Source organism: Neoarius graeffei, chromosome 28, assembly GCF_027579695.1.
Source record: "Neoarius graeffei isolate fNeoGra1 chromosome 28, fNeoGra1.pri, whole genome shotgun sequence".
NCBI classification, from domain to species: Eukaryota; Metazoa; Chordata; class Actinopteri; order Siluriformes; family Ariidae; genus Neoarius; species Neoarius graeffei.
Genome location: NC_083596.1, coordinates 29889803 through 29913203, shown reverse-complemented (window position 1 = coordinate 29913203; position 23401 = coordinate 29889803). Strand labels below are relative to the sequence as shown.

The following is a 23401-nucleotide window of genomic DNA, read 5'->3' as shown; positions in this document are numbered from 1 at the left end:
CCGGGGCGCTGGTGGACCCCGCCGACGCGAGGAGATGCCGGAACGCCTCGTGATCTTCCTGCTGGGCTAGCACCAGGGCTTCGAAGCGCCGCTCTTGCTCCTTTCGGAGCGTGACGAGCGCCTGGTGCTGGCTTTGCTAAGCCGTGGCGAGGGCGTGGACCAGGTCCGCGAACGGGGAGGATTCCATGGGGCTGCGAGGTTGGTGCTCCACCTTGTCCCGGGTTTTGGCACCACTGTAGAGCTCTCTGAAGTGTGGGTGGAGCACAGAGGACGGCAGGACAACGCTTCAGATGCAAATAGGCTTTTTATTGCCGGACTTTTCAGTATAACCGCCAGTTTTAATCTGATAGCGAAACACACACACACACACTGTGTTCTTGTCCCGGGATGAGCTCTTCTCTGCTCTCCCTCTGCCTCCTTAAATAGGGCGCGGTTACTGGGAAAACACACAAAACACAGGTTAATTACCGTCAGGTGTAATGATTCTGCCACTCACCTTCCCTGGCTCCGCCCTCCTGTCACAGACCGGCGCTTGACCACGCCCCCGCTGCCACAATGTGTTTTAAAAAAAAAAATTTTTTTTCTATCAATACCTAGCCATGACCTTGAAATCAGATCCATTGATAACAACAGTCACAAATAGTGTTCAGTGTTCGTTGTTACAGCCAAACACAATACACTGATTAGGCATTTTGTATCACAGAATATTAATACATCATTTCATAGTGTTTTGAGTGTTCAAAATTATCCACAAACTGAATAAATCCACAAAATCCGCAATGTAAACAACTCTGGTAAATGCACGCTATAGAGAAAACATGGGGACAGGCCAGCATCACCCAAGGGAGGTTACTGGTATGACGTCACACATAAGTTGACCTAGTTAACGGCTGGCTGCCTAAATTTGGCTGTGCGCGTCAACTTTAAATGCTTGTAGTGGGCGCATCGTGACACTGAGATCGCGGGAAACCGAGGGACTTGAATAACCCACCAAACCCGACATTTTGACACATGATATAGCCTGATTGCTGAAATTACCGCACGACGCCTTTAAAAACCTGATTCATAAGTTTGCAAGCAAAGACACATAACTGGGATAAATGGCTCAAGCCCCTGTTGTTTGCAGTATGGGAGGTTCCACAAGCCTCCATGGGGTTTTCCCTGTTTGAATTATTATATGGGCGTGTCTTGGACGTGATGCACGAAAATTGGGAGGAGGAATCTTTGAACATTAAAAGTGAAAAATTCAATATGTTCTTGACCTTCGTGCAAAACTCTACATACTTGGTCACCTAACCCAGGAGAATTTGCAGCAGGCACAAGAATGTCAGGCCCGGCTGTACAACAGGAGTGCGTACCTCCGAGAGTTCACTCTGGGAGATAAAGTGTTCATATCGTTACCCACATCGAGCTCTAAATTACTCACCAAGTGGCAAGGGCCCTTTGCGGTCACACGGCGAAATGGAGACATCGACCATGAGGTGAAGTGAACAGATGGGGCAGGGCGTGGCAGGGATACCACCTCAACCTGCTTAAATTATGGAACAAGGGGGTCCCCATGGCATTGGTAGTTCCAGAGAGGGTGGAGCTGGGGCCAGAGGCAAAAACTAAAGTAATTGCTAAACACAACCCAGTCCCCTGTGAAGACCACCTCTCACCGGCCCAACTCATGGAGGTTGCCAAGTTGCAAACAGAGTTTTCTGACATATTCTTGCCTCTTCTTGGCCACACTCACCTCATAGAACACCACATCGAGACGCCCCGGGATGGTGGTACAAAGCCACTCTTACCACTTACCTGAGCATAAGAAAATTGTGGTTCGGGATGAACTCAAGGCAATGCTCAAGATGAGAATAATCAAGGAGTCACACAGTGACTGGAGCAGCCCAGGGGTCTTGGTTCCCAATACTGATGGGTCGGTCCAGTTCTGTGTGGACTACAGAAAGATCAATGCTGTGTCTAAATTCGATGTATACCCAATGCCTCACATTCGTGAGTTGCTTGATTGGTTAGGTACCACTCATTTTTACTCAACACTGGATTTGATAAAGGGATACTAGTGCATCTCAAACAATTACAATATTGTGAAAAAGTTTTTTTTTCATAATTTAATTAAAAAAATAATGGACAGTGTATCTTCAGCTGAAACATTTCTCCAAACTTTGAATGAATGCCATCCATCTTTGAGTTTTACCATGGAGCTGGCATCCAATAACAAGCTGCCCTTCCTCGGCTTTGAAATAATCAAGAATGGCTGTCAACTTGATACAGAGGTTTACAGAAAGTCCACAAACACTGGGCTCTTGCTGCATTATCAAAGCCATGTGGATCACAGGTATAAGAGATCCTTGTTAAAAATCATGCTTCATTGTGCCTATTGTCTATCATCAACAAAGGAGTACTTTAATGAGGAGTGGCATCATTTGAGAGAAGTCTTTCAAGCCCTAAAATACCCAGAAAAGCTCACTGGTTCAACCATTAATCAGTTCTGCTCTGGGATGGCACAGGAGTTAGGGTTATCAGCTGCTGCCAATCAAGCTTCTGCTGACAAGAAGACCATTTGTTTTTCCTTGCCTTTTAAAGACCAGAAGTCATCTGACATGGTGAGAAGACAGCTTGGATCTTTGAGTGCAAGATTTAACATCACTTTACTCCCTGTTTACATGAGTCATAAAAATCAGTAGGAAGTTACACGAAGCCAGACTACTGCTGGTTAGCCAACAGAACATTGTTTATTTATTTAAGGGTGGTCTGTGTAATGCGGACTATATTGGCTAAACCTGCAGGCATCTGTACCAACGAATTGAAGAATATTGCCACTCAACTATTGGTAAACAGCTTAAGACTGAGCGTGGCCTCCTAGACATTCCTGAGTTGGACAATCAATTTATTATTCTATGAAAATGCACTGGGAACCTGGACTGTTTGATTTATGAGCTATTGCTTATCCAAGCAAAAATGCCAAAATTAAATATCCGATCTGATTCCATACATGCCAAGCTTTTTACTTGATGCACTCTCTTAGGACTTTATAAAAATTTGAACTGATTCTTAATCACCTTAAACACTATTTTACTCTGATGATGATGTCAGTGATGTCGAACTGTCAGTTTATGATATCACTAGCTTTCATTATTAAATACATGGCATATGATGGGATAATGGATTATGAAGATGACATAAAAGGATAAACATGAAACCAACAAGCAACCAAGATTGCTGAGATGAATGGTGAGGTTGAATTAATGCTGTACTCCTGTATAACAATGTTGAGGCCTACAAATCAAAATTATGATCTTTGCGACTGTGACTTGGTGCAGTTTCTGAATGGATTGCCCGAATTCTGGTTGTTTGAAGACAGCTAGAAACACAGGTTTTCATTATGGCAGTGGAAATTGTGAAAAACAGAAGAAGAATGATCGGCACAGCAATTTGAACTATCATGGTCCACCCCAAGATGACAGCCATGAATTCAAAGTCCAATCACCTTCCTGCAGGGACTGCACCTCTTTGTGAATGTGTCATTCCTTGCCAGTAAATGCACAAGTACCCCCCCCCTTTTTTCCCAGTTAAAAACAGGGCTTTGAACCGGTTCAAGGAACGAAAACGAAAACCGGGAACTTTTTCTATTTCACATGGAACAGAAACGAAACCAGAAACTTTATTATTTTTTATGTTCCGGAACAAAAACGCTTATTAAAAATAATGGTAACCGGTTAATACCGGTTTTTATTTCGTTCCTCAAAGTTTCCGTAGCCTACAAATAAAAAAGTCATTCTTCTTCTGCACAAGTTTCTATGACCCGCTGGGGTTCACTTCCTGTGTGACGTTCGCTGACTGAATGAAGAGAGCGTGAAGGTGGACTGCTATCACGTCTCCACGTGATAAAGTGAGTAATTGCATTACTGAGTGTCTGAGCAAAGAAGAGCCTGAACGTTGCAACCTCCCTATTGGCTGTTTGTAAAAATGTATCAATTGTTGCCCTTCCCATGGGAATCATCGCGGGCTCGAGAGACGAGACCTGACGAGTTAGTTCATTGGTAGCAGAACAAAATGTCTGGACACAAATCGGGTTTTCAGAAAAGGAAAGAAAATAAACGGAGGGTCGAAAATACAAAAAAGGAGGCAGAAAATGCAAAACGAGTTTTAAGGTAGGACAAATGGTTACTTTTTAAGGCAGCCCGCCGTGGCTGCAGGCTTTCAGTTGTGTCATTGAATGGTTACTTTTCTGAGGCAGCCCGCCGTGGCTGCCTGCAGGCTTATTTATTATAGCCCATTTAGTTAAAATAGTTGATATAAAATGTTTATAGTTATGTGATGGTTGTCCTGATTTAGACTGGTGTTTTGTTTTTTGGTTTTTTTTTTTTGGGGGGGGGGGGGGGGGGGGGGGGGGGTTGCGCGATGTTGCACCCGGGTCCAGATTAGGGCAGAACCGGCCCTGGCTACATTTCAGGTGTAGTTTGTTTTATAAATGTATGTACTTGCATAGATGTGTACTTGGTCTTCCAATATGGCGCCTAACAAAATCTCGCGGCGCGGTGACGTCATGCGGTAGCCCTCTATAGGGCCTGACTAGCCTTTGGTAACACACTAAATGAATTATCTTTCATTTTTGGCACTTTTTCTGTTTGTGTAGATGGGAAGACATACTGAGAATCCAAATCGCCGACATTTGAAATAATTGTTTTGAATTATTTCTTGTCTTATTTAATGAAGGTTGTAATAGAATTAGCCTACATTTGGCTTAAGCTGGATGAGACAGAGACATAATTTTATAGCCATTTGTTAAACAGCTGACAGGGAACGTAATTAACCGTTCCGGGAACGAAATTTTTTTTGTTCTAACCGGTTCGGGAACGTCTATTTAATGGTGGAACCCAAAACCGGAAACGTTAAAATTCCGTTTCTGTTCGGAACGAACCAATAGGAAAAAAATTCTGGTTCAAAGCCCTGGTTAAAAACTTTTTCTTGTGCCATTTGATTTTGGAGATACTGTATTCAATTCTGAAGATTTGAGGCCAAAGCATTCCATAGTATGACTCTAATTTCATCTAAGGCTACAGTTACACCATCCAATGGAAATAATAATAATAATAATAATAATAATAATTTCAATTTATATAGCGACTTTCTCACACCCAAAGTCGTTTTACAATTAGAAAAAAAAAGTCCACCATAAGAGGGTCAGGATGTAATTCCAAAGGTATAGCCACCCACAGTCCCACCAAAAGACACACAAACATAAATCCCACACCGCCTGCACAGCGATGTTGCCACCAGGCAACATCACTCAGGACACCACGCCATGGCTCCACAAACCAAGCACAGGAGCACCGCTGCACAGAGCGTTGGTATGTCCCAAACCACTTGCACAGCCACCACAATGTCACCGGGCAAAACCGCTCGGAACACCATGCCTAGCACAGAAGCACCGCTGCACAGAGTGCTATGCAACCCTGATGTTAAAAGAGCAACGAGCTCACTGTAGTCCATAGCGAGGAGCACAGGCATCACCCACAGCGGACCAAGGCCTGAAGGGAACCAATGCCCAAAACTGAGTCTGGAACTATGCCACAACCAGCAGACAAAACATTCAAACAAAAAACAAACATCAAACTATACGAACACAAAAAGAAAAACAAAAGGAGAAAATAAAAATAAAAAGCTCCGATGAGAAGCGGCAGCCAAAATGCACACAACATACTCTCAACTAGCTTAAATCAGGCTGCAAAAAAGCATTGGATTAGACTGGCTGTGACTGCAGCATTACCAAATATGCTTGGTTTGTCTTGTCCCCACAAGATGGCGGCTTTTGAGGCAGTTAATGTCTGCGTGTCCCTCTGTAAGAATTTTAACACATTCAATGCCATTACTCAAATAGTAAGAACAATAACTGTGACCCACTTGTAGGCTATTACCTGTATCTTGAAAATAAAGCAGACCTTTGGTCACAGAATTCTCCATTAGCTGTTAATGGTTTGAGATAGAATATGAAACAGGGTTGGAAATAAGGGCATGTTCTGCTCTGTAGGATGGTCACATGCTCTCTTAAAGAGAAAGGGGCAACTATTTGGGGGTAGATCGCAGTACTTCTAGGCAGAAGGCCACAGATCCAGCATTGGCCCTTATTCAGGGCTTGCAGCTCTCAGAAAGGTATTGTCTATGGCCAATTCATTGTGTTCATCATACACCTCAGAGTGGCTTTCATTATAACACATGAGGAACAATAGGATAATTACATGATTATTAAATGTTGGTTAAATGATGTAACAATGTAACTGAATTGTTAAAAGCTCTTGATCTTGAATCTGCTTTCTTCTGGCTTGTTTACGACTTTATGCCATGTAGAACAAGCATGCACAGACCAATTGGGGACAGGTTACTAACACTTCACCCAATGACATGCCATTGTGAAACTTCTTTCTGTCATCATCTGGATCACCCACCAGCATCATGGTGTGATGCGCGGTGTGAATCCATCATGGTTTTCCTTTCACTTTCAATGCTGCATCAGTGACAAGGATAATCTGATACTTTGAAAAGTATCGAACTATACTTTGTATAGTTTGATACTTAATCAAACTTTGGGTCTAGTGGTGTCTGCAAGTGTTGTGGTTTGGAGATCAGAGCCCACTGTCCTGGTACCCAGCTATGTCCACCTGGCCTAGGCAAGGTCCAAGCATCTATCACTTGCTTTCTTGCTGTCTGAATTGAGTCTGTAAGTTGGGAACAGTACATTAGTAACACATCACTAGTGAAATGGACATCGGCAGTATGCAAATCAATTGTTCCCAGTAAAGACATGGGTCGGCCTATAATGATTTAATCGGGGTTAAGACCAGTGTTTTTACTGTGGGTGGCTCTTATACTGCATAGCACTATAGGGAGTGCCTCTGGCCATAAGAGCCCTTCCTGATACATTTTGGACAGTCTCTCTTTGATAGTTCAATTCATTCTCTCTACCATTCCTGATGATTGAGGATGATGTGGGCAGTCGAGCTTCCATTCTGTACCTAGCATCCGACACTTCTTTACAGACTGCACCCATGAAGTGGGTCTTGGTCTGAGTCCACGATCTCAGGGAGGCCCCAGTGAGGGATAATGTTTTTGATCAACACTTTTGCAGTGCAAGTGGCTGTATCCTGCCTTGTGGGGAATGCTTCCACCCACCTGGAAAACTTATTCACCACGAGTACAACTTCAAAGTATCCACGTGACTTTGGCAGTGTTATGTAGTCTACCTATAAATGTCAGAATGGGCCTGGAGGGGCTGGAGTTCCCATTGTAGCTGCTTTCATTTTCCTCCGGACTGTTTTTTACAGTATCCTCCGGCCACATTTTCGGCTTCTTTTCTGAATGCTGGGACTACCATGTCATTTTGAGTCTGCAGACCATTTTCTCTATTCCCACAAAACCCAGAGTGTATCTGTGTGGCCAGATATGGTAATAGTTTTGTAAGCACAACAACTTTATCCCCATGTTTCCACATTCCACTGTCTCTTTGCCCCATTTTCCATCCAGGTCCATTTTTTCTCTCGGCTACAATTGTCTTGTAACTCTTTGTTGTCAGAGTACATGCTTGTAGAATCCTCAGATTTGCTATCTCAGTTTGATTGTCTGCTACTTTGTTAGCCCCTTCCTTGGCAGCTAATTTTGAGGCCCAGTTTACTAGTGCATTTCCTTTTGCTTCTTCTGTGTTTTGCCTCATGTGTGCTTTGACTTTGATGAACACTTCTTTAGGCAGCTGCAAGGCAGCTAATAGTTCTTGGACGAACTGTCCATTCTTTATTGGAGTTCCAGCAGCAATCAAGAAACCTCTGTTTTTCCACAATTCTCTGAAATCATGTGCCACTCCAAAAGTATATCTGCAGTCTGTGTAGATGTTCACAGTGTGCCTGTTAGATAAGTTACATGCTTCAGTGAGTGCTTTCAGTTCTGCTTGTTGTGCTGATGTGTTTGTTGGCAGGGTCCCTAATGCCAGTACTTCATGTTTGTTCTTCCATCATCTGAACAATTTCAACACAGTTGTGGTCTTTGTTGACTTGTAGCTCTGGTAAGACTATTGCTGGGTTAACAGGGGATGCTTTTTTGATGATATTGGGCAGCTCCAGAATGTCTGTCCATCATGCTGCAGGAACTTGTGACGTGACTCATGGTGATGATTGTGTGTACAGCATGTGGGCATTTCACTGTGAGTCTTTGATCCATCACAATGGTCAAAGCAGATGCTATGGCAAGATGTGTGGCTTGAATCGCTCTCAGGCCAAGTTTACATTAGACTGCATCTGTCTCGTTTTCTTCGTGGATGCACTGTCCGTTTACATTAAACCGCCTGGAAACGGCGGGAAACGGGAATCCGCCAGCGTCCACGTATTCAATCCAGATCGTGTCAGCTCCAGTGCTGTGTAAACATTGAGAATACGCAAATACGCTGTGCTGAGCTCTAGCTGGCGTCGTCATTGGACAACGTCACTGTGACATCCACCTTCCTGATTCATTGGCGTTGGTCATGTGACGCGACTGCTGAAAAACGGCGCGGACTTCCGCCTTGTATCACCTTTCATTAAAGAGTATAAAAGTATGAAAATACTGCAAATACTGATGCAAATACTGCCCATTGTGTAGTTATGATTGTCTTTAGGCTTGCCATCCTTCCACTTGCAAGTGGTAAGTGATATGCACTGGGATCACACACACAGTGGCTCAGTCCCGAATCGTGGCTCGTGCACTTCACTCGCGTGCTTTGTGAGCTCCGCAAGGCCGGAGTGCGCACCCTCCAGAGGGCACTCGCTGTTCAGGGCGGAGTGATTTGGAGCGCAGGATGCCTGCGGAGCCGAGCGTATCCGTGTATTGGTGTTGCTGTGTGCACGCAAATCATGTATTGGTGTTGCTGTGTGCACACTAATCATTTTAAAAACGTTAATCTGATGATCCGCTGATACGGTCTAATGTAAACATGGGCTCAGACACAGCCCCCATCCCTGTGACACTTCATCCAGTCTCGCTGAGTAATATGAGACTGATCTGCTTGTTCCTGGGTCAGGACTACTGTCATTTACCCATTGTGTTCATGAACATACAGGATGAAGGGTTGATTGGTGTCAGGGATTCTGAGACCTGGTGCTTGACACAAAGCTTGTTTGAGGGTTTAGAATGCTTCCATCTACTCACTGTTCAGCTACAATTTTTCTTTGGAGTCCATTCTTGCCAAGAAGTCCAGGATCATCAGCACGTCCTTCTCGTGTTCTTCTGTTTCAGATGCAATCAATACATCATCCATGTAATTAATGATGACAGATGATGTTTCTGGAGCTTCTCTGGACAAAGTTGAGCTTTCACTCTCGTTCATTTCAGTGTGTTGTTTTTCCATCACAGTTTGCTTTTCCCCTATAGGGGGCGACTAGTGGGCAACTCTGACTTCATCTCAGAACAAGATGGTGTTCTTGGCTGTGCATGCACATTTTTTCTTTATTTCTTCTTTGTTTTATTTGATAGCTTCTGTGCCAACTCATCCACTCTAGCTTTAGACCAGTACAACTTTTTCTTCAGATCAGCATTAGATTCAAGCAGTCACTCTAAATTGGCTTTAGACTCAATCAGCTGTTGTTTGAGACTTGCATTTTGCTCAATCTTAGCATAAATCTTCCATTCTAAATTTTCTCACATTTGTCTTTCTCTCTGGACAGCTTTGTTCATGGCAGACAGATGGCTCTCATAATATTTGAATCTCCTGTCCATTTCAGATTTCATCTGAATCTCTTTGTGCTGTCGAATGTGTGACAAAATCACCAAAGCTTACATAAGCTGTTTCTGCTTGTTACAAGTGGTTTTGGTCTTGTTATAGGCCTTTGCAATCTTGTTCATTCACCACAATGATTTTTGAGCTATGACACTTTTGAGCTAGCTTCTTTTCCACTGGGCTCAACCTCATGGCTTTGTCAATAATGTCACAGAGTTCATTCACCACATCAGCCTCACTGAGTGTACCGTTAGATTCAACATTAACTCTTCTTTCTGCCATGGCTCTTTTAATCACTGGACACTTTAGACATCTTCACTTACACACAGAGAACATAGAACAGACCAGGGCATAAACAGAGAAAACACATGTTGACACACTTAAATACTTCTGCAGGAATTCATGTTATGTGCTTCAGAGCTCTACACACATACACAGCTTCCTTCAGAGCAATACACAACTGGCTCATGTGCATATATAATCCAATATATGCCTTGGCAGTGTCCCTTGCAAACTCAACACTTCAACAAATATCCACATTCAACACTGCCAATCTGATCTTTGATTGGAATCTAAATGCACATAGAATCTTCACCAGGAAGCGTTCCACTTAAGCTTAATATCTTTTTCCCTTTGCATGCATTAGCCACCCACAAAACCTTGCTTACAAACTTTATTCAGCCTTCATTTTACTCCACACATTGCAGGTTACTTTGATATGGCCTGAGGCATTAATTGTTCCACAGCAAGAAATAAGGAGATGATGGCTTACCCCGGTGATGTGCAACACTGATCCCACTGAAAAACACTCACTGGATCTAAGCCAAATCCTGCTTGTGATGCCAGTTGTTAGATTGTGAAGTCAATTTTCTGTTTCCCCTTCAATCAAGAATTGCAAGCAGGCACCAAGACTTAATGAGAGAGATAGGGTGATTTTATTAAAGAAGCTTCATGTATGTACACCGTTGCTGTCCGAGACACTCTCTCTGTCCCAGACATGCTCTCTCTGCATGCCCAAAAAACAACACTTTCACTCACTCTCTGGTTTCTCCAGAAGAGGACCACGTATTGAGTCTTTTGGGATACCTGCACAGAATCTGCATGGAGCAGATACAGATCCCCTCATGTCGGGATGGACAAGAAAGTCTTGTAGTTGACCAGGTCAAATGCTGCTGGTCAAGGAGGATGAGGACTTCTGATGGTTTGGCTGATCTAGCAGCATGGAGCTTCTCAGTTACTGCCACAATGCTGCAGTTAGTAAGGAATGTGCTGCTTTGGAGTTGGACTGTACAGGAGCTTGAAGGCTGTTCTGTGAGTGATGGAGAGAAAGCTCATTGTAGGTGCTGTAATTATAGATTTTAAACAGAAGAGAGAAGTGATAGTAGTCAGTAGTTGCTCATATCTGTGGGATCCAGAGTGATTTTCTACAGAATAGCAATAACCACTGCTGTCTTGAATGCAGTAACCTGACCAGATATTATGGAGTTATTACTGACAGTAGTGATGAAGGCAAGAAGGTCTTGTGAGATGGTCTGGAGGATTGCAGAAGAGATTGGATCTTATGGGCAGGTGGTGGGATTGCAGGAAAACATGACTTGCAGGATCTGTTCTGTTAATAGATGAGAAAAATGTGTCAGAAAAACAAGGAGAATCCTGAATGTGTAGTATACAAGTCAAGGTAGGAGCTTGATGGCTTGGCAGATTTTTTTTTTCAATCTTCTAATCATACAAGATGGCAAAGTCATCAGCAGTCAGGGAGAATGGAGGAGGAGCAGGCAAGTTAAGAATTGAAAAAAAAAGATCTTGTGGAACTTGCAAGAGTCTTGTGCAGAAGCTATCAGTTTTCCCTTGGAGAAGGCAGTCTTAGCAGAAGTCACAGAAGATAAGAATTAGGACAGGAAAGCATGGTAAGAGACAAGATCTGCATTGAGCTGAATTTTTCCCACTTTCTCTCTGTTGTTCTTAATTCTCTCCATTTGCTGAGCAGCTCATCTGATAGCCAAGGAACAGGGCAAGAAATATTCCTGGGTTTAGAAGACAGAGGTTAGAAGAGACTCATGGATAAGGAAAGCAAAGAATGGAAAGTGTCTGTGGCCAACTCCAGCAGTAGAAAAGAAAAAGAGTTTGGGTCTAATGATAGGGTGCAGGAAACTATGGAACAAGGGAAGATAGAGGGGAGGTTTCCACAAGTGGGAAAGAGGTATTAATGGATAATGCCAGGCAGGATAGGGAGGGTGATGGTGAAAAATATCCTGTTCATGCCAAAATGGAAAACAAAATGATCAGTGGTGCCAGTCATTTCCTTTTCATTTCCCACTATGCCTTTTCATTTTCCAGCTGACCAACATGCAAGTACCAAGAGCTGTAAATGATGTAAAGCTGGGTAGGTGGAGAATGAAGAGGCTAAGGAAATGAGTACACTTAAAACTTTTATTAAAAAATACTAGTGCATCTCAAAAAATTAGAATACCATGAAAAAGTTCCTTTTTTCATAATTTAATTCAAAAAGGTAAACTTTCATATATTCTATATTCATTACATGTAAAGTGAAATATTTAAAGCCTTTTTTGTTTTAATTTTGATGATTATGGCTTATAGCTCATGAAAATCAGAAATCCAGTATCTCAAATTATTAGAATATTCCCTAAGATCAATCAAAAGCATGTTTTTTGTTTAGTACATACATCAATGATCTCCCTTCTGTTTGTGAAGATGTGGAGATACTGATGTATGCTGATGATACTGTCCTATTCACATATGGTAAAGATCCTGGACAGGTTGCAAACAAATTGACTCAAACATTAACGAAGGTCTCAGTGTGGTTAAAAAAATCTTGTCTTACACTAAACACTGACAAAACTGTTACAATGTTCTTTCATAATAGATCTAAACAAAATATTATTCCAAATATATATGTTGATGGAACAAGGTTAAAGAACATTGAAGAATTCAAATACTTGGGAGTGATTTTAGACTCTACTCTTTCTTTTAAAAAACATATTAAAAAGCTTGGTAATACTATAAGGTATAGCATAGCTAATTTTAGACACATCCGTACCTCTCTAAGTGTTGATGCTGCTATGATGTATGTCAATGCAATGATTATGTCTCACTTACATTACTGTATATCAAGCTGGTCTCAGGCCAACAAGACTGCCTTAAGATCCATTGCTTCACTGTACAAGCAGGCTCTGAAGGTCTTAGACAAAAGACCATTTCAGTACCATCACTGTGCCATACTTGGCAAGTATAATATGTTTAGCCTTGAAAACCTTATACAGCACTCTGATCTGCGTCTAATACATAAAATCATTAATAATACAGCACCCCCACCTCTGAGAAAATTTGTTCAACTCTGCTCTGAACAGATGAGCAGAACCACAAGATCCACCAGTAGGGGAGATTGTAGCCTCCCAAATCGGCGCTCTGCCTTTGCTCAATCAGCCTTCTCTTTTAGAGCTACCAGAGCTTGGAATAGTCTCCCCAATGACTTAAAAAGTATTGTTGATTTCAAGGCCTTCTCAAGGAGCGTGAAAAAATGGATTTTGAGCAACCAGTCTTGTCAACATTAATCATATTATGTAATGCTGCAATTATATATCTTATGTCTTAATTCTTAACTGATTGTGTGTTTGTGTGTGTGTGTGTGTGTGTGTGTGTCTGCGCACATGCATTTGTGCACCTATGGCTGCTCTTATTCTCACGTATTTTGTTTGTATTTGTTTTACCTGCCTAGGGACTGCAGATGGAAATTAGCTTTTTAGCTATAATCTGGCGCAAGCCATCTTCTTACTTTTGTAACCAATGACTCTTGTGCATGGTCCCTGTTTCAACTAAACTAAATAAACTAAACTAAACTAAAAAAGGATTTACAATACAGAAATGTCCAACTTCTGAAAAGTATATTCATTTATACACTCAATACTTGGTTGGGGCTCCTTTACCATGAATTACTGTATCAGTGCGGTGTGGCATGGAGGTGATCAGTCTGTGGCACTGCTGAGGTGTTATTGAAGCCCAGGTTGCTTTGATAGTGGCCTTCAGCGTATCTGTATTTTTGGGTCAGGTGTTTCTCATCTTCCTCTTGACAATACCCCATAGATTCTCTATGGGGTTCAGGTCAGGCAAGTTGGCTGGCCAATGAAACACAGTAATATCATGGTCAGCAAACCATTTGGTAGTAGTTTTGGCACTGTGGGTAGGTGCTAAGTCCTGCTGGAAAAGGAAATCAGCATCTCCAAAAAGCTTGTCAGCAGATGGAAGCATGAAGTGCTCTAAAATCTCCTGGTAGATGGCTGTGTTGGGCGGCACGGTGGTGTAGGGGTTAGCGCTGTCACCTCACAGCAAGAAGGTCCTGGGTTCGAGCCCCGGGGCCGGCGAGGGCCTTTCTGTGTGGAGTTTGCATGTTCTCCCCGTGTCCGCGTGGGTTTCCTCCGGGTGCTCCGGTTTCCCCCACAGTCCAAAGACATGCAGGTTAGGTTAACTGGTGACTCTAAATTGACCGTAGGTGTGAATGTGAGTGTGAATGGTTGTCTGTGTCTATGTGTCAGCCCTGTGATGACCTGGCGACTTGTCCAGGGTGTACCCCGCCTTTCGCCCGTAGTCAGCTGGGATAGGCTCCAGCTTGCCTGCGACCCTGTAGAAGGATAAAGCGGCTAGAGATAATGAGATGAGATGAGATGAGATGGCTGTGTTGACTTTGGACTTGATAAAATACAGTGGACCAACACCAGCAGATGACATGGCACCCCAAATCATCACAGACTGTGGAAACTTCACACTGGGCTTCAAACACCTTGGATTCTGTGCCTCTCCACTCTTCCTCCAGACTCTAGAACCGTGATTTCCAAATTAAATGCAAAATGTACTTTCATCTGAAAAGAGAACTTTGGACCACTGAGCAACAGTCCATTTCTTTCTCTCCTTAGCCCAGATAAGACAATTCTGACATTGACTACGTTTACATGCATGTCCAAATCGAGCTGCTGTTGGTAATCGAGCAAAGGGTCCCAGCAGGGGTGCCAGAGAAATCCAATCCTACATGCACAAGTGAAATCGGGCTATTGTGCAAGGTGCATTGTGCACCCGAGCCACACGTGGCGCTACACGCCCCATCGTGTTGGTACACTTCCGGTTGTCGTCATGAAGAAGAGCTATAGTGTTGCCAGATACTGCTGACGTTTTCCAGCCCAAAACATGTTCAAATCTGCTAAAATGCACTTAAAACCTCCAATCTGGCAACACTAGCAGTTCCGTGTTCAAGCTGTTAGGCTTGCTCTAACAGACTATGGCTACAAACTGTCCGGCGCAGACCACTGTTTTGTAAGACAACTTATTTTGCACAATAATATTTTTCTAAAGTCCATTTTTTGCTTACAAAATTTTTTTTTTTTGCTTACAATTTAACTTATGTCTTAATAAACACACAAAAAGTTCAATTGTTTTGTTTTTATTGACATTCTTCAGATGTTGGACATATATATACACACACACAAATACAATGACTTGTTTATGTACACAATTCACAGCTATGCAACAGCTGTACAGATGTATTTGGTGATACAGTAAGTGAGCTAAATTTTAACAGTGCAAACAATGCCACAAAAAGAAAAGATTCATGCCATTGTCATGATTCGTTGTCATGCCGACCGAGGCTGTTGTGTTTCCCGCTTGTGGTCTCGTCACTCGTCACTTCCGGAAGTAGCTCGACAACTAGCTTGATAGGGTATACATGCACAAAGTAGCTCGGCAGAAATCGCATAAACTAGGTCGTGTAGCTCGATTCCGAGAAATCAAGTTCGGTTCAATTTCAGCTGAATTAAGGTGTATACATGGCATTTTGAACTTCGATTTCAGTCGAGCAACGGCAGAAATTCGATTCTCTCTATGTGCATGTAAACGTAGTGATTGTCTCTGGCTCAGGAGTAGCTTGATATTAGGAATGTGAAAGTTGTATCCCCTTTCTTGAAGACGTCTGTTCGTGATGGGTCTTGATACACTGACACCAGCCTCAGTCCACTCCTTGTGAAACTCTCCCAAGTTCTTGAATCAACTTTTCTTGACAATCCTCTCAAGACTGCAGCCATCCCTGTTGCTTGTGCACCTTTTCCAGCCACCCTTTTCAGCAATGACCTTTTGTGGCTTACCCTCCTTGCGGAGGGCATCAGTGATCATCTTCTGGACAACAGTCAAGTCAGCAGTCTTCCCCATGATTGTGGTTGTGTGTACCGAACTAGACCGAGAGATACACTGTGTTCATACTGTTTTACTCAAACTCGAAATGAAATATTCTAATATTTTGAGATGGGTTTTTTATGTTTTTGTACTGTATGCTGTTACACCTGCTGGCTCAAGGCAAGTGCAACATAAAGGGAGACCACACCAAGTAGTACGTTTGATATATCGATATTTATTTAAATAATGGAAGAATGTCAGTAATATGTAAAATAAAAGTGTAATGTGTTGTAGTCTGGGTGCAAATGAGTTTAACCAAACCAAAATGAAGGAGGAAGCTCCCTCTTGCCTTCTCGGGAGACCTTTTATAAAGACACCCCAAAACAGACAAGGTCGTGACACCCCCCTCCTTAAAACAGAGACACACCTCAGTGAGTCTCTGCACAATTTAACTAAACAAAAAACTAAATATCCATATATAGAACATATACAACAGGGCACAGTGAAAACACCACAAAAACTTAAATCAGCCATACTACAATGACTGTGAAATACCCATCCAATTTCCACTGTCCTGCATCTCCCCATCCCAACCAATCAGCACACCTTGGCGCCAGGCAGCAATTTAAGACGGGCTGAAATAAGAGAAACACAGAACACACTGGATTATGACAGAGCAATCACACATCACAAGGGGACCGCGACAAAGCATCAGCCATGATGTTCTCCACCCCCTAATATGACGGATATCCAAATTATGCGACTGTAGAAACAACGCCCAACGCATAAGGCGCTGGTTGGGATTCTGGAACAGCCATTGTAACCTCCCCTTTAACCAAATCTGAATCCAAACTGAACTATAATCAGGTCATCTCGTGACAACACTGATGGCAACAGAGGCAAAGTAGGCACTGAACTGGACTTTACGCCTTGCCTGCGACTCTGCGCACGAGTTACAGCACAGGCACAAAACATATCAGGAAACCATTCACCACAGTCATCAGGGACACAAGGTGATGGCACCACGCTTACCACAGGTGACGGCGAGGACTCAGCCCACACACGTCCACCTGCCAGGTTGTTACCCAGAATTACATCAACCCCCTCTACTGGCAACTCGGGCCGAATAGCCATCGCTCAAGGCAAGTGCAACATAAAGGGAGACCACACCAAGTAGTACGTTCGATATATCGATATTTATTTAAATAATGGAAGAATGTCAGTAATATGTAAAATAAAAATGTAATGTGTTGTAGTCTGGGTGCAAATGAGTTTAACCAAACCAAAATGAAGGAGGAAGCTCCCTCTTGCCTTCTCGGGAGACCTTTTATAGGCCAAGCCCCCATTATCTGCAATCCTCCACACCTGACCAGTCACCTATTGATTGAACATTAAGCAACACATGGACCAGGGTGGAGCTAAAGACACCCCAAAACAGACAAGGTCGTGACAATGCCATACTGACTAAAATTAAAATAGAAAAACGCTTGAAACATTTTAGTTTATGTGTAATGAGTCTATAATATATAACATTTTCACTTTCTTAAATAACTGATGGAAAATATTGAACTTCATCTCATTATCTCTAGCCGCTTTATCCTTCTACAGGGTCGCAGGCAAGCTGGAGCCTATCCCAGCTGACTACGGGCGAAAGGCGGGGTACACCCTGGACAAGTCACCAGGTCATCACAGGGCTGACACATAGACACAGACAACCATTCACACTCACATTCACACCTACGGTCAATTTAGAGTCACCAGTTAACCTAACCTGCATGTCTTTGGACTGTGGGGGAAACCGGAGCACCCGGAGGAAACCCACGCGGACACGGGGAGAACATGCAAACTCCACACAGAAAGGCCCTCGCCGGCCCCGGGGCTCGAACCCAGGACCTTCTTGCTGTGAGGCGACAGCGCTAACCACTACACCACCGTGCCGCCCCAATATTGAACTTTTTCACAATATTCTAATTTTTTGAGATGCACTAGTACATCTCAACCATACATGGAATATGCCTTGTACTGAAAAGCAAATTTAACAAGCAGAAAATAATATACCATAATGCAGCCCTAGGGAGAGAACTTAGATGGTACCCAAGAAAAGAAGATAAACTTCTAAATCTTAATCTGTATTTTGTTCTCTGATCTAACCACTGAGACAGCCTGTTGGCCCTGCCTGCTTTTGTGGTATGTGTTCGTTTTGTGTTTCAGTGGGCGGTGCCACAGACCATCAGCATGATTGGAGACACCTGGGAACGGTGTTTCCTCATTATAAAATCTCGCCCTTCCTCAGTCTGGGGGCACTCATCTCTCCCGCACAGCATTTTATCATTTTGTCTCATATGACACCCAACACTATATGCTCTATTAATTTATGCATGCATTTCTCTGAACTGATTTTACTGACTTCCACACTCCATGACATTATTTTGCCCTTTTCTTTGAGTGGGGTGTACTTGTTTAAAATAAACTTATTTACTGGCCTTATCCCTATGTTTAGTGTTTTTTGGCATGGTTTTTGAGCCAAAACATGCCACCACCCAAAAGAAATAACATTAGCTACTACTCTATTCTGCGATAGAGATAAAAATACTCATGTGAGCGCTATGTATGTGCGTGTACCTGCTGACCTATCCATCTAGGTCTGCATCATGCAATATGGCAGTAGAATGGAGCAGTTGAAAAAAAAATCCACAAAGGATGTACTCAATCGCTGTCAGGAGCAGTACAAGTCATTCGTTCCTAACGTGAGTATGACCTAAAACACAAACATAACTGAGAATAACATGACTAGAATAAATATCTGAAAACAATTAACCCAGAAGCTTTGCAAAGCACAAAAATTCAAGTATTAACTTTCTAAGAGAAACTGTAAGAAATGCAATAAAGCAAGAAAAAGCTTGTGTACACATGAGCCAAATGGTCCGTGAGCTGTTGCTGTCATGCTTCACTCAGTTTAAAGGTGAGGCTCCTTCAAGTCCAGAGGTAATGTGGATCTAAATGTATATAGATTGTTTTTGGCTCTCTTCCATAATTAAGGCACAGGAACATCTGAGAAGTGTATCCCCACAACCCTCCCCCAAACCACACACATCCACACACAAACATACACAGAGACAAACTCAAACAAGTGCATTTATTCTACAGTAAATTGGGCTACGTTTTCAATGGCAAACACAGAACTCTGATTATACACGATCTGAGAAAAGATAAACTGTGCTGGTTAGGCAGTCAGTCTTGCAGCAACAAAAATCAAGTACAATAACTCATCCCATTTTCATTGTTAAATTTTTTTCAGCTTTTTTGAACAACTTTAACACAAAACATCTTAATTGAAAATGTCTATGCTAAACCGTTTTAAGCACAGTAGTTAACTCTAGCTGAGGATATTTTATTGAACAGATAGTGATGCATAATTTATAGTAGTGATGCATGGCTACTCATACAAGCTCTGAAAAGTTCCCTCAAGTTCCTCTTTTATCATCCCTTTTTATTTGAATAGTGGTTTTGATTAGATCATGATATTGAAGGATTCTGTACTTTTTCTCCACTCCTCTCAGCAGGAAATGCTGGGCAAATGTAAAGTCACAATTTCTATTAACAAATAAATCCAAGTAAATACTGAAGGGATAATGCAGGAGATGTTTTAAGGTCAAGGCACAAAAGAGGCAGTATCCATCACTTTGTTTCCACTCTTGGCATGGCACTCTTTTCCTCTCCTGCTGCTCCTTTTGTCCATGTGTTTAAGCTTCAGAACTTAGAGAAGTCCTGGTAGGACTGGGGGGCAGGCGGGCAGCTGCACTGTGCTCGGTACGAAAGCTATACTCATACTGGGACAGGAGAACACACACACACACACACACACACACACACACACACACACGGGGGAGAAAGGTTAGAGGGAGGAAGAATAATTAATCAGGATGACTATATTAATTATGTTGCACTACACTCAGCAATTACTGTAATTTTCTAAATTCATGTCAGACATCACTCCTTTCTACATTCTTATGAGTGCAGTTATGTCAAGGTTTAGAAGTTTTGTTTTGTGTTATTGTAAACAAATACATCCCCCCATGACATTTTAATCAGCAGCTAGCTGCTTTTTGAGTGCAGAAGTCTATGTTAGTTTTGGAAATAGCTGGGTAATTATAATCTTCATCATTATTATTATTATATCAGTAGTAGTAGTAGTAGGGAGTTTGCATGTTCTCCCCGTGTCTGCATGGGTTTCCTCCGGGTGCGTAGGTTTCCCCCACAATCCAAAGACATGCAGGTTAGGTTAGGCTAATTGGTGGCTCTAAATTGTTCATAGGTGTGAATGTGAGTGTGAATGGTTGAGAGGCGAAAACCTCTATAATAATCCAGTAGAAGGCAATGGGAAACCACTACTGTAATGTTCCCTAGACACTTTGATGGCTGAAGCCGTCAGAGCAGCCTAGTGATATGCCAAAATGGATGGATGGAGTAATAGTAGACACAAGAGATAGTTCCTGTTACTATCACATGTTATACCAGCTATATGCATGCCTTGCCAGTGATTCAATGCAATCTTTTAATACAAGTTAATTCAGTGGAAGAAGTGGTTGAATCAATACAAGCTCATTTTGATGGCTAAGTTTTTAAGGCTTTGAGTTACAGATTAGATTTGGGTTCAATCCCAAAGAACGAAGATCACTCCAAGATTAAGGCCTGTAATACTCTGAGTTCCTTTGTGAACTCTCAGGTGGGGTTTACATTAGACCGTATTAGCGGATCATCAGATTAACGTTTTTAAAACGATTAACATGCACACAGCAACACCAATACACGATTCGCCTGCACACAGCAACGCCAATACACGGATACGCTCGGCTCCGCAGGCATCCTGAGCTCCAAATCACTCCGCCCTGAACAGCGAGTGTCCTCTGGAGGGTGCGCACTCCGGCCCTGTGCAGCTCACAGAGCGCGCGAGTGAAGTGCACGAGCAGTAATTCGGGACTGAGCCGCTGTGTGCGTGCTCTCAGTGCATATCGGGTATGCGCGTCACTTACCACTTGCAAGTGGAAGGATGGCAAGCCTAAAGACAATCATAACTACACAATGGGCAGTATTTGCATCAGTATTTGCAGTATTTTCATACTTTTATACTCTTTAATGAAAGGTGATACAAGGCGGAAGGCCGCGCCGTTTTTCAGCAGTTGCGTCACATGACCAACGCCAGCGAATCAGGAAGGTGGCTGTCACAGTGACGTTGTCCAATGACGACGCCAGCTAGAGCTCAGCACAGCGTATCCGTGCATTCTCAATGTTTACACAGCACCGGACCAGACACGATCTGGATTGAATATGTGGACGCCGGCGGATTCCCGTTTCCCGGTGTTTCCAGGCGTTTTAATGTAAACGGACAGTGCATCCGCGAAGAAAACGAGACAGATACGGTCTAATGTAAACTTGGCCTCAGACTAACTTCTAAGCAACTAAAGGCGCCTCTAACATTAGCTAATGTTGATGAGACCACCATCAGGAGAAAGCTGAACAACAATGGGGTGCATGGCAGGGTTGCAAGGGGAAAGCTACTGCTCTCCAAAAAGACTGCCTGTTTACATTTTGCTAAAAATCACATGGACAAGCCAGAAAGCTATCGGGGGGAAAAAAATGGAGATGAGACCAAGATGGAACTTTTTGGTTGAAACGAGGACACTGCAACCCTGCTATAATGAACCCTTTTACTACAAACTTTCGCATATAACAAACTAAGTTCGTGTCCCCCACCTTTATTGACAATGAGTCGGAGTCTTAAAAAAATAAAATAAAATTACGAGCCATGTGTTGCTTTTCCCACCAGAGAAAAAAAAAATGATCATGTCCACAGTCAAGTTAACACCATAAAACAAAAGCTTAACTAGCCTAGTTTAGGTGCTGATCACCAAAAATTATCAAGAACACAGCGGTGTTCTCTCCATGTCTGCGTGGGTTTCCTCCGGGTGCCCCAGTTTCCCCCATAGTTCAAAGACATGTTCTAAGCAACTAAAGCAACTAAGGTTAAGATGAGGCAGCCATGGCCTGAGGTGCCCTTGAGCAAGGCATCTAACCTGTAGCATAGCTGCTCACTGCTCTGGGTATATGTGTGTTCACTGCTTCACATGGGTGACAAATAAAGGCTTCTTGGCTTGGCTTGAACAATGATCAAAGGATCGATAAAAGGACAAAATGACTGTTGACATCATTGGTGATTTGCACCACATGAATGAACTGAATGGTGAAGATTTATAAAACATAGCAAGTCAGTGGGTGGACACTGACAATGATACACCGGTAACCTTGGTCAGTTCCATAACAGATGAGGAAATCATCGCCTCCAGGAGAAATTTGTGATAAGGAGAATGTGCCTAAAATTAAAAAGTCCAGGATTATGAGTTTCTTCGGCAAGTAAAACTGATGGGACACTAGTATCGTACTGCAACAGCTTGCATGCTGGAGCAAGGAGGAACTGGGGACAGGTGTGACAGGTCAAGGTGCATTTTATTTTTTGCTTTACTTTCACGTGCGCATGTGCATGCATGTGTTGGGGAACACAGAGCTCTCTCTTGTTACTGGCCATCTGAAAGACACACAGAGACACATTAAGACAGCCAGTAATTAGACAGAGGGTTAACTCACCATGTTACCTGATGGTTCAACCTCACTCTTCACTATTCGTTCGACCATGCCCTCGCTGCCGCATGTACTTTTACTAACTGAAATTTTACAATATTTGCATTATTTTTATGACAGAAAAGAATGAATTATTTCCTTTACTTTGTAAATATGTAAGTGACTTAAGCATAAATATAAATTAAACACAGTTGGTCTTGTTTTAGGCAAGAGTTTTTTGTGACAAGTCAGTCCATTTCAGTATTATGAACTTTTCAGTATCACAAACTATTTGGACATCCCCCAAGGAGTTTGTTATAGCGGGGTTGTAGTGTATTATGTTTGGAGAAACAAAAACATTAGATTTTAGCATAAGAACCTTATCCCATCTATGAAACAGGGAGGTGGTACTATTATAGTTTGGGCCTGTTTTGTTGCATCTGGTCCAAGATGGCTTGCCATTGTTGATGGAACAATGAATTCTGAATTACACCAGTGAATTCTAAAGAAAATGCAGGATGTTTGTCTGTGAACTGAATCTCAAAAGAAAGTTGCAGGAAGACAATGACCCTAAGCACAGAAGTCGTTTTGCCAAATAATGGTTAAAGAATAATAAAATTAATGTTTTGGAATGGGTGGCACGGTGGTGTAGTGGTTAGCACTGTCGCCTCACAGCAAGAAGGTCCTGGGTTCGAGCCCAGTGGCTGACAAAGGCCTTTCTGTGTGGAGTTTGCATGTTCTCCCCGTGTCTGCATGGGTTTCTGCTGGGTGCTCCGGTTTCCCCCACAGTCCAAAGACATGCAGGTTAGGCTCATTGGTGGTTCTAAATTGACCACAGGTGTGAATGTGAAAGGTTGTTTGTCTCTGTGTCAA

General features: G+C 42.7%; 1 protein-coding gene across 5 annotated transcripts in view; it reads right to left on the bottom strand.

The window, feature by feature from the left end:
• Nucleotides 1–19035: 19035 nt before the first annotated feature.
• The window catches only part of mvb12ba (multivesicular body subunit 12Ba), a 362744-nt gene continuing 358378 nt past the window's right edge, over nt 19036–23401 (bottom strand). For 4 of the 5 annotated variants that reach the window (XM_060913298.1, XM_060913299.1, XM_060913297.1 and 1 more), the window contains one exon: nt 19036–19743. In XM_060913298.1, the coding sequence (XP_060769281.1) occupies nt 19657–19743 (87 nt within the window). In that variant the 3' untranslated portion in view covers nt 19036–19656. Of the gene's footprint in view, nt 19744–22555; nt 22633–23401 lie in introns of all 5 variants that reach the window. The other variant, XM_060913300.1, reaches the window with a different exon arrangement.